Below are 12307 nucleotides of genomic sequence, written 5' to 3' on the forward strand. Positions count from 1 at the left end.
TGATGCTGCAATGAGACATGTTTCCAATCCACATGTGAGGCTAACTGTCTTAATCATTTTACCCAATAAATTAAAAGAACTGGGGATAGCTCTAAACTCTTCTGATGAGCTTCATTCAAGCCAACATGATCTATGACGTACAACCAGCTGTTCTCAGTGCACTGAATAGCTGCCAGCAGAGCAATTTCACACATTGTACAGGACCTTTTGGCATACATACCAAGTGCACACTGACTATCTTTCCCATGTTATCATTTGCCTTTATGGCACTTACATAAATCCTCTTCTGAAAATATTTGATGGAGGTACTATTACTTCTTAAAATAAGACAATGATGTCCATTGGGAGCAACAGGAGAATGTTTCGTGTTTTATATATTTATCATGAAAATTTTATTGTGAATCACTAATAATACACATTAGACATACTCAAGAAATTAAACTAATCTCAGAGCAGTTCTTCTTTCTTGACTGTTTTTACTCATATTGAGTGACATCTTTCAACACCCAAAGTGCACCATCAGGATTGTCAGTTGGAACCTAAAATGAAGAAATAAACATTATAAATTATTCTGAAGAATGGTCTCATCTAATATGGTAGAAAAATTACAAAGATAAATGTTTTAAGAGAATACAACAATAAGATTAGTTAACAGCATCTGAATGACAAACATCAGTTATCAACCTTTTTACAGTTTTGATGCTACTTTCCATCTCTTCCAGTTTTGTGTTGATTTTATTTCTACATTCTGTTGTTCTTTGTAACCTCAGTAATTTATTTTACTTGTTGTAATATTTGACTGTAAGTTTCCCTTTTGTTGTTCCTTCCAGTGTCGAATCAATAATTATTGGATGCATTAGCTAATGAACTATTAACAGATGCATTCAGTTATATCACATGTATTATATCCCAAGGATCTCAAGGAAATAAGTCTCTGGTATATGGAAATTTGTCAAGGATGCCAGTTTTGCTAAAATACAGTATAACAAAATGACTTAACTCTATGAAAGACTTTAATATTACAGTGTTGACACTACCTATAAATTAAGAGATTAATTTTAAAATTTATGTCAAGACAATCTTCACTGAATTAAAAGGAGTTTGATAAGGGACAGATCCGTGTCCTGTATGGCACTGTTAAACATTGCAGTGACCCTTGTGATTGCCAATCTTCATTGTTATCTATTCTTACCTCTATTTTGGGCATTTCATAATCCAGCTGTTAACTGGGATAATTTGAACAATGGAATATGGGCATACTACTTCCATGAGCTTGTCTTAGTTATACGAATATTTGTCTGTTGTGTAATCTGGACAACACTAGTTCTCATTTGAAGTTGGGTATAGAGTCTGTATTATGCCTGGTTGCATGTTTTCATTTATGTTATTTACTTGACAATGGCAATTGTGAAGACTGTAATTTGTAACTGAAATTGTTGTAAGTGGTAATGGCCTAGTTCCCCAAAATATAATACTTAATCCTCTCTTACACATTTCAGTATTATTTACAGTACATTTGATATACTCTGGTAGGCTGCTGAGTACACGTGTATCCATGTATCTGTGCATTGCCGAGCACTGCCTAAATATTGACCAGATTGTTTCCTTTTATATACTGGACTACATACTAGCAAATGATTCCTGTAGAAACAATAATAAAAATGGAGGAACCATCTAGGAATTATCTGAATTGGATGGAAATTGGTATATATGATGTACCTGTATGGACACAGATATGATAAAAAAGAAGGAAGGAAGATTCATTCAAGAAAAAGAGCTTCACAGATCGAACAAGTCAGTAATGCATTGGTCTGCCTCTGACCCTTATCCAAGCAGTTAGCTAGGTTTGGTATCAATGGATAAGAGATGCTGAATGTCTTCCTGATAGATATTATGCCAGATTCTGTCCAACTGGCATGTTAGATAATCAAAATCCAAGCTGATTGGAGGACCATAGCCACAATGCTCCAAACATTCGCAGTTGGGGAGTGATCTGGTGACCTTATTGGCCAAGGTATGATTAGCCAAGCATGAAGACAAGCAGTAGAAATTCTTGCAATGTGTGAATGAGCTTTATCTTGAGGAAATGAAAGCCCAGGATGGCTTGCCATGAAGGGCAACAAAACGGATCATAGAACATCCGTGACATACCATTGTTCTGTAATGGTGCTGCAGATGACAATCAGAGGGTCCCTCCTATGGAATGAAATTGCCACCTGCCCATCACTCCTGATTCTCTGGCCATATGGAGAGTGAAAGTCACGCTGCTATCCTGCCACCATCTGGGGCATCTCTAGACACATTTTTGGTGGTCATTTGGGCTCAGTCTGAAGGAGGACTCATCACTGAAGACAATTCTACTCTAGTCAATCAGATTCCAGGTTGAATGTGCCCAGTCCCACTGCAGGCAGGCTTGTTCGTGTACAGAGGTCAATGGTAGTCAGTGCAAGTGGTGCCATTAGCTCATGCCCCTTTCTATGAGCACCAATTGCACATTGGATCAATGCTAATGATGAATCCAGGCTCTGAATGGCCTCTCAGATGGTCGATCCTCACGTTCTGTTGTCTCTCTAGGTTGTCCATTTTCTCCTTGTCACTGTGTCTGGCATGGTTCACCCATTCTTGCCAACATCGCTGAGTAGTGGCATTGCTCCTATTCAAATGCTGAGTGATTTTCTGATTGCACCAACTGGCTTCTCTGAGCCCAGCTATACAGCATTTCTCAAATGCTGACATCTATGTCTATTTTTCATGTCCCTGTCTGTGAGACGTAGTTACTATCCAGACTATTTTAAATTTGCTAAAGTAGTCCCTATTCATAGGAAAGGAGACAAATCATACATAGAAAACTATAGATAAACTGCCTTATTATCTGGCTTTAGTAAAATAACACAAAAAGTAATGTATAAGAGGTTAATGAAATTTCCAGACAAAAACAAAAATTTCACTGATATTGAGTTCCTCAAGGATCCATACTTGGGCCAATCCTTTTTTTCTTGTATATAAATGATCTAGACCTAACCATACTTTTTGTTTTGCGGAAGACACAAGCATGCTTATTACAGGAAACTCTCCAAGTGAACACTGCAGCACAACTAACTGGTTGGTCCCTAAATTTCTGTTTCAAAGGTGACAGATACAACGCCAGTGTGACAATAAAATCCAACAAAAGTACATCTTCCTTGGGAACATAGTTTTCAGGAAAATGGCTTCAGAATGACTTCAAATGTCATATGCACATAATCAAAATAAATGGAACACTAAATAAAATATGTTACACTCCATGTTTACTGTCTGTTAAAATAAGTATACACACTGTCTGAATTGTCTAATTTGCACAATACCACAGCATCCTACTGTACAGAATTATGCTCTGGGGTAAAACACCTCCTAGTTAAGACATTCACACAAAATCAAAATAAATGGAACACTAAATAAAATAAGTTACACTCCATGTTTATTGTCTGTTAAAGCAAGTATTCATACTGTCTGAATTGTCAACTTTGCACAATACCACAGCATCCTACTGTACGGAATTATATTCTGGGGTAAAACACTTACTAGTTAAGACATTCAGTTGACTCAGAAAAGAACAAGCAATGTATGAAGCTCAATTCACTGTATGTGTAAAACAGAAATTTATAAAAATGTCAGGTAGAAATTAAAAGATATAAATAAAAACTTTAATATCCATGTGTATGATACAAGGCAAAAGGAACACTTCCAGGCGGATTAAAACTGTGTGCCGGACCGAGACTCGAACTCGGGACCTTTGGCTTTCAGGCAAGTGCTCTACCAACTGAGCTACCTGCTGAAGACTCACGACCTGTCCTCACAGGATTACTTCTGCCAGTACCTCGCCTCCTACCTTCCAAACTTTACAGAAGCTCTCCTGCAAACCCTGCAGAACTAGCACTCCTGAAAGAAAGGATATTGCGGAGACATGGCTTAGCCACAGCCTGGGGGATGTTTCTAGAAGGAGAAGGCAAAGGTCCCGAGTTCGAGTCTCGGTTGGCACACAGTTTTAATCTGCCAGGAAGTTTCATATCAGTGCACACTCTGCTGTAGAGTGAAAATTTCGTAACCTCTTAGTTCATCCCTATGAAATCCCCAAACCACCTTCCCTACCCTCTGGCTCCTACCCTTGTAACCGCCCCCGGTGTAAAACCTGTCCCATGCACCCTCCCACCACCACCTACTCCAGTCCTGTAACCCGGAAGGTGTACACGATCAAAGGCAGAGCCACGTGATTTACCAACTGACCCGGCTACACTGTGAAGCTTTCTATGTGGGAATGACCAGCAACAAACTGTCCATTCACATGAATGGACACAGGCAGACAGTGTTTGTTGGTAATGAGGATCACCCTGTGGCTAAACATGCCTTGGTGCATGCCCAGCACATCTTGGCACAGTGTTACACCGTCCGGATTATCTGGATACTTCCCACTAACACCAACCTGTCAGAACTCCGGAGATGGGAACTTGCCCTTCAGTATATCCTCTCTTCTCGTTATCTGCCAGGCCTCAACCTCCACTAATTTCAAGTTGCCGCCACTCATACCTCACCTGTCTTTCAACAACATCTTTGCCTCTTTACTTCCACCTCGACTGACATCTCTGCCCAAACTCTTTGCCTTTACAAATGTCTGCTTGTTTCTGTGTATGTGCGGATGGATATGTGTGTGTGTATGAGTGTATACCTGTCCTTTTTTCCCCCTAAGGTAAGTCTTTCCGCTCCCAGGATTGGAATGACTCCTTACCCTCTCCCTTAAAACCCATATCCTTTTGTCTTTCCCTCTCCTTCCCTCTTTCCTGATGAAGCAACCGTTTGTTGCGCTGTTTCACTAAAAGAATTCATATGATTTTGTATACAATGTATTATATTTCAGGCAAAAATATAGAAAAAAGAAATTAATGTGTTACAATCAGTATGTACTTACAGTTAAAATTAATCTTCTTTTAAAAATGACTGAAATTACAGAATTTCTGGCACACTTAAAATTCATATTATTAATTGTGCAATTAGATGCTAATTATTAAATTTGTTTCTGGATTAATTTATGAAATAATGATATAATTTGGTAAGGATTGTTCTCCTGGTGAGAAAGTTTGTAAACTCTTTTGCTTTGTTAACTCTTTGGAAATTGTGAGTACTGCAGAATGTAGGTAGTAATGGGCATTGCTCAGATGGAATAAGGCGTTTTTTAAAGTGTGTCACCAAGAATGCAATTATTGTTTTTTTTTGGATATGGTAATTATAAAGTTGGTGTGGTTTAGAGGAATAGGATAAAATAAAAAGATATTCATAGCAACAGGCAACTCTTCATCAGTTATTTCATCTTCAGGAACCCACAACGTTAAACCAGAATTTTCAGCAGCAAGAATTTACTCCTAGACACAACAAGATTTTGAGCCAGCAAAGAACAACAACAACACAGAGATAATCAAGATAAGTAAAAAAGTTCTTTTTTCGTAATCTTATTCCTTTCGAAGTTTTCACAATTTGTGCAAAGAATGCGAACTTTAATGGTGATGTGTGGGAGGGTAAGATTACATAATGTGAGCTCTTTTACCAATAAAAGCTAAAAATTCATATACTTCCTGAAAGTATGCTGTTTATGTATTTTATGTTAAGTGTGTGTGCGTGTGTGTGTGTGTGTGTGTGTGTGTGTGTGTGTAAGTGTGAATATTTATGCTGTACCCACAATCTGGAATAGAGGCTGACTCATCCCTGTGGTTATAGAAGACTTTAGAGAAGTTGTTTTTAGCCATAAAACTATCTTTGTATTTTTCAGTATATTTTTTTGGGCAAAGAGAAATAATAATATGACGAAAAAAATTAATTTATATATGTGTAATGTGATCAATATATTAAAAATATCTCAGTTTTGAAAATATTACCCTTGTAAGACAAATTTTGTTATGACATAATACAGTAACTTATTAGAATGTAAATATGTAGAATAAATGACATTCTGAGTTTTTTATTGTCTGTAACAGTAATTAAGTATGCTGCAACATAGCTGAACCAATTCATTTCATTAATTTTGAACGTGGGTTTGTAACCAAGGGTATGAACTAAACTTAAGTGGAGGTTCTTTTTTTAGTTGCCCAGTTTATTACAGCTGGACATTAGGTCTCTTGATCACTGCACTTGATGTTGACTATTGTGGCTACCCATCACATGCCATGTGCACCATTGACCATTCCTGCCACCTGGACATGGGCTATTACTTTTCTCTTATGGTTTTTTTAAGCAACATTTTTCTTAAGCAACATTTGTATTTTGATTAATCATATATATGATTTAGGTTATACGAAATTATAACAACTATTTTTTTAAGAAAAGAAAAAAAATAGAAGATGGGATAAAGTATAGCATCTGGAGGTGATATACTCAGAATGTTCCCTCAATTCCGTGGCATCAGGTTGCCTATAAATTCGTATTTTACTTTGTTTATACTAAATGTTATTGTGCAACTGTATTGAGGTGTGTAGTTGTTACACGTATGAGGATTGTCCAGAAAGTAATGCACTGCATTTTTTTTCTCAGACAAAAACAATGCTACGAATGCAAACTGTTACATATGTATTATTTGAAGTCTTCCTAGTGATCATGCCAAGTTTCTGTCACTTCTGACAGATAGTGTAGCTGAAGGACATTTTCAAAATGGCGTCTGTAGGTGATGTACATTACAAGCAACATGCTGTCATTGAATTTCTCACTGTGGGGAATATTCACAAAAGTTTGTGCAAAGTCTATGGAGCATTTGCTGTTGACAGATACAGGTAGTCGCTGGTCATGGAGGGTGAGGTCATCAGAAGGCAGTTCGGCAGAGCTCCATGATTTGCAGTGATCGGTGAGACCACCCACAGCTGTCACTCCTGACATGTTGCAGCGAGCTGATGTTATCATTTGCAAGGACAGATTAAAGGATGCCATTCATGGAAGACATTTTGAGGACAATGAGGAGGTGATTCACAAAGTGAAGCACTGGCTCCGCCACTAGGACAGGGATTGGTAGCAACATGGCGTACATGCCCTTGTTTCGTGCTGAAGGAAGGCCATAGAATGGGATGGAGATTACATGGAAAAATAGGGTTTGTATATAAAACACCATTCTTTCATGTGTGTAATTCTCATTATGTTCAATAAGGAATTGTTGAAGAAAAAACTGCATTGCTTTACTTTCTGGGCAAGCCTCATATAATGTTAAGTGGATTATCTTTACAATTACTAATATCTAAATTTAATATATACATACATGTACATTTAAGAAGTGACACTGGCACAGTAACTTATCATTACCTACAAATAACTGCAAACACATGAAATAAAAAATGCCAAACCAAAGCACATGGAATCAAGAAACTAGGACCCTCCTTACAGTACATACTAAAAATATGATAGAATACTGTCAGTTCAAAAACAACTTGTAATGCATCAATCTTGGCCATGCTTTGGAACCATCCTCTTCACGATGGAGCATGCCAGGACCAGTTTCTGGAATCTGGTGGAAGGGGCTTTTGGCCAGCCTGGAGATGATGGAGTGACTTTTCCACAATCTATTTAAGTGGTTTGTGGTTGGGACCCAATATGCTGGCTTAAAGACTAATTTATTTCTTATAATAGCAAGTGTTTTACATCTATTGGAAATAAACATCCAAGAAGTGCTGGCAGGAGCAGCACTTTGTAGAGGAGTGCCATTACAAGGAACAGGAAAGGGCCACTGAAAATGCCTACAGCCTGTTTCTAGAGCTTATTGGCTGAAAGAGGTTAATGTTTAAACAATTTAGTCTATCAGCAAGAAATAAACAAAACTGAGGATTTGGTCAACAGCCCTCATGGATGTAGGAGACAACTAGTGGACCCTTTGTGGCACAGTTGGTGTGTCAAAGAGTGTTGAGTATATCTAGTCATGATCACTCAATCTTCAGTGATCAGTAAAGTTGTTTTCTCAGTATGGGAAGCTTTAACAAGTCTGCAGTTATGTTGCCACATCTGGGAAATGAATTCTGTTTCATAACCAATTACCTTGGGCAAACATTCTGATTCAGTGAGACTGCACATTGTAAGGTATCTATATCTTTACAGTGTCTCGAGTTTATGTGTAGCCAAGTGAAGGCCACTATGGTGAGGAATATAGCTGTCAGAGTGCCAAGTGAAATAATGTGTTTGTAAGAAGCATAAAAGTATGTCGACTGCCAAACAGAGAAGAATATGACTTAAACAAAATTTCTAGTTGATGTTATGAATGGCAGCTAGCTGTAAATGTAGAAAAATGTAAGTTAATGCAGATGAGTAGGAGAAAGAAACCAGTAATGTTTGAATGAAGCATTAGTAGTGTCACAGAAAGATCATTTAAATATATGGGTATAATGCTGCAAAGCAATATGAAACTGAATGAGTAAATGAGGACAGTGTTAGGGAAGATGAATGATTGACTTCAGTTTATTGTGAGAATTTTGAGAAAGTGTGGTTCATCTGCAAAAGAGACCACATATAGGATACTAGTGCAACCCATTCTTGAGTAGTGCTTGAGATTTGCACCAAATCAGATTAATGAAAGACATTGAAGCAATTCAGAAGCAGACTTCTGGATTTGTTAACAGTAGGTTTGAACAACACACAAGTATTACAGAGCTGCTTTGGGAACTTTAATGGGAATCCAAGATAGTATTGGGAACAGAAAGCTGGTTGAAACCAGACATCAATGACAACAAAATCCTAAGTTCAGATTGGAATGTTTACCATAAGGATAGGTTAGTTGGTAATGATGGCAGTGAGTTTAAGTAAAAAATTCGATAAAATCTAGCGAGCTTATCATGGATTCTGAATGTGAATTAATCTGGGTGAAATTGAGTATCAAAGAACAGTCAAAAATGGTGATTGGCTGCTTTTATAGACTGCCTGGATCAGCATCTGTACTTGTAGAGAGCTTCAGACAGAATTTACAGAATATCATTAATAATTTTCCTGATCATGCCACTGTAATAGGGGGTGACTTCAACTTGTCAGGTATAGATTGGGAGTGTTATGCCACTGAAACTGGTGACAGAGACAGGAATTCATGTGGAATTGTTCTGGATGTCTTGTCCAAAAATTACCTTGAGCAGACAGTTAGAGAACAAACTCATGAGGGTAACATCGTAGACCTCCTGACAACAAACAGCCCTGAACTTTTCAAATTAGTTAACATAGAAGAAGGTATCAGTGATCATAAGGCTATGACAGCATCTATGACAACAGGTCCTAGAAGGAATGTTAAGAAGGGTAGGAAGATATATTTGCTCAGCAAGGGTAACAGTATACAAATTACAGAATATCTCAGCAGTCAGCATTAAATATTTGGTGATAAGGACAAAGATGTGGAGAAGAAATGGAAAAAATTCAAAGGGATATTCCAAGTAAGGTTTTAAGGGGTGGGGAAGATGCACCATGGTTTAATAGCCATGTTAGAAAAGCGCTACATAAACAAAGAGCACTTCATCTCAAATTCAAGAGAAGTAAAAACCTAGCAGACAAACCAAAGCTGAACAAAGCAAAAATGAGCATAAGGAGAGCAATGGGAGAAGAGTTCAATGATTTTAAAAGTAAGACGTTGTCAACCAACCTGAGTAAAAACCATAAGAGATTTTGGTTGTACGTAAAATCAGTAAGTGGGTCAAAATCATCTATTCACTCTCTCAGTGACCACACTGGCACTGAAAAAGAAGATAACAGCAAGAAGGCCAAAATACTATACTGAATTTGGTCTTCCAAAGTTGTTTCACCACAGAAGATCGTAACACTGTCCATCCTTTCAATTGTTGTATGAATGTCAAAATGGCAGATATTGAGACAACCGATTGCAGAACTGAAAAGTAGCTACAATCACTTAGTAATGGAAATGTGCCAGGACCAGATGAGATACCTATAAATTCTACAAAGATTATATGAAAAAACTTGCTCCCGAACAGTGTTAGGCAGGAATTTATTGTAGATTGCTTGAGCAATGAAAGTTACCTAATGACTGGAAAAAAAGTGCAGGTCATTCCCATTTTTAAGACAGATCCACACAATTATAGACCTACATCATTGATGTCAATCTGTTGTAGAATTATTGGACATATTCTATGCTCAAGAATTATGACTTTTTTGGAGAATCAACATCACCTCTATAAACATTATCATGGATTTCGCAAACAGAAATCCTGTGAAACTCAGCTCACTCTGTTCCTCCATGTGATCCACAGTGCAGTGGGCTATGGCGCTCATGGTGATGCCATATACCCTGATTTTAGTAAGGCATTCGAGACTCTCCCACATTGTTATTTAATGGAAAAAATATGAGCTTATAGAGTATTGGAGCAGACTTGCAATTGTATTCAAGACACTCTTGCAGATAGAACTCAACATGTTGCTCTTAACAGAACAAAATTGACAGATGTAAAGGTAACATCTGGAGTACCATAAGGTAGTTGGATAGGGCCATTGCTGTTTACAATATATATAAACAATCTTGTAGAAAGCGTTGAATGCTCTTTAAAACTATTCGCAGATGATGCAGTTGCCTATATCAAAGTAGCAACACCAGGAGATAGTAAGAATTTGCAGAACGACCTGCAGAGAATTGATGAATGGTGCAGACTCTGGCAGTTGACCCTGATCATAAATAAATGTAACATATTGCGCATACATAGGAAAAGAAATCCCTGACTGTACAGCTACACTATTGATGACAAACAGCTGGAGTCAGCATCTGCCATAAAATATTTAGGTGTAACTATCCAGAGCAATCTTAACTGGAGTTTCCACATAAAACAATAGTGAGAAAAGCAGATTCATTGAAAGAATCTTAAGGAAACATAACTCATCCATGAAATAAGTGGCTTATAAGCCGCTTGTCTGCCCGATTCTTGAGTATTGTTCATCTAACGGGGATCCCTATCACATAGGACTGATAAAGGAGATAGAGAAGATCCAACAAAGAGTGGTGTGTTTCATCATGGGATCATTTAGCTGGTGAGAGATCGTTATGGAGATGCTAAACAAACTCCACTGTCAGATGTTACAAGATACACTTTGTGCATCAGGGGGAGATTTACTATTGAAATTTCAGGACAGCACTTTTGGGGAAGAGTTGAACAACTGATTGCTTCCCTCCATATACATCTTGCGTATTGACCATGAGGAGAAAATCCAAGAAATTAGAGCCAATACAGAGGCTTACCGACAATCATTCTTCCCAGACACTAAACCATGCTGTTTTCCTTTGTCCCTATTTTCTATTGCATTACTATACTCAGTGTCTGTCCTTCTTTCTCTTCTTTCCTGTTTTTCTCTTATTGCCTTAAAAACTGCACTGCATGCTCCACTTATGAGGCAGACTGTATCAACCGTAGTGGCCATGCACAACAGATCATTACAAGTCTACACTGATTGTTGGTGCAACATCTCATATCCCACATTACTGCTGACAATATCATTAATCCTACATCTTCATACTGATCACTCTCCCTGTGCCACCCTTGTGTATTTTCTTGTGTTAATTACTACACCTTACCTGCGCGATATGATTTTGTATCTCATCCTACCGAGCCTTCCCCACACCTCCCACTCTCTATTCTAGTTCGCACCTATCAATTTCACCTACTTTAGTCACAACTTCCATCCCCTTTCCTCATACTTATCCATCCACAGACTTGAAACACACATTAAAAAAATATTTTTGTTTTTTCTTAGATCTCATTGTGACTTCACACTAGTTTCAGGTGGTTTCTGCCTTTCGCGATCGGCCTACTCCCTCAGATTTCACCTTGTTTTCCCTTATGTCATCCATTTCATCCTTTTCCTGATTTTTCCCATGCATTTCATTGCCTTCTCCTTACCCCCACCTAGTTGCCTCTCCCATAATGTACTCCTTGTTGCTTGCAGTCGGGCTCCAGCTGCCAGACACTGTGCTGGGGTCATGTGTGTGCAAGTTGTGTGCAAGTTGTGTGTGTGTGTGTGTGTGTGTGTGTGTGTGTGTGTGTGTGTGTGTGTGTGTGTCTGTGTGTGTGTCTGTTGTCTACTTTTGACATAGGCCTTGTTGGCTGAAAGATAACTTCCTGACAATCTTTTTGTTGTGCCTTTCTGTGTCTCAGCATCTCTGCTATATAGTGAGTGGCAACTATCCTTTTCATTATATTGTTACATTACATCCTGGATTTTCCACTGTTTAATGGTGGATAAAACTGACATACTTGGACAGCTTGCAGCTAAAGATGAACAACTAGCATTAACCAAACAACCTTTTCCTCTAGTAGATCCAAGCACTGCCACT

At 38.1% G+C, this 12307-nt stretch overlaps 1 protein-coding gene across 1 annotated transcript in view; it reads right to left on the minus strand.

The window, feature by feature from the left end:
• Positions 1–388: 388 nt before the first annotated feature.
• LOC126183822 (retinoid-inducible serine carboxypeptidase-like) overlaps positions 389–12307 on the minus strand; it is a 142570-nt gene continuing 130651 nt past the window's right edge. The window contains exon 9 of the mRNA XM_049926078.1: positions 389–539. Within this exon, the coding sequence (XP_049782035.1) occupies positions 477–539 (63 nt within the window). The 3' untranslated portion in view covers positions 389–476. The remainder of the gene's footprint in view (positions 540–12307) is intronic.

Source organism: Schistocerca cancellata, chromosome 1 (assembly GCF_023864275.1).
Source record: "Schistocerca cancellata isolate TAMUIC-IGC-003103 chromosome 1, iqSchCanc2.1, whole genome shotgun sequence".
NCBI lineage: Eukaryota > Metazoa > Arthropoda > Insecta > Orthoptera > Acrididae > Schistocerca > Schistocerca cancellata.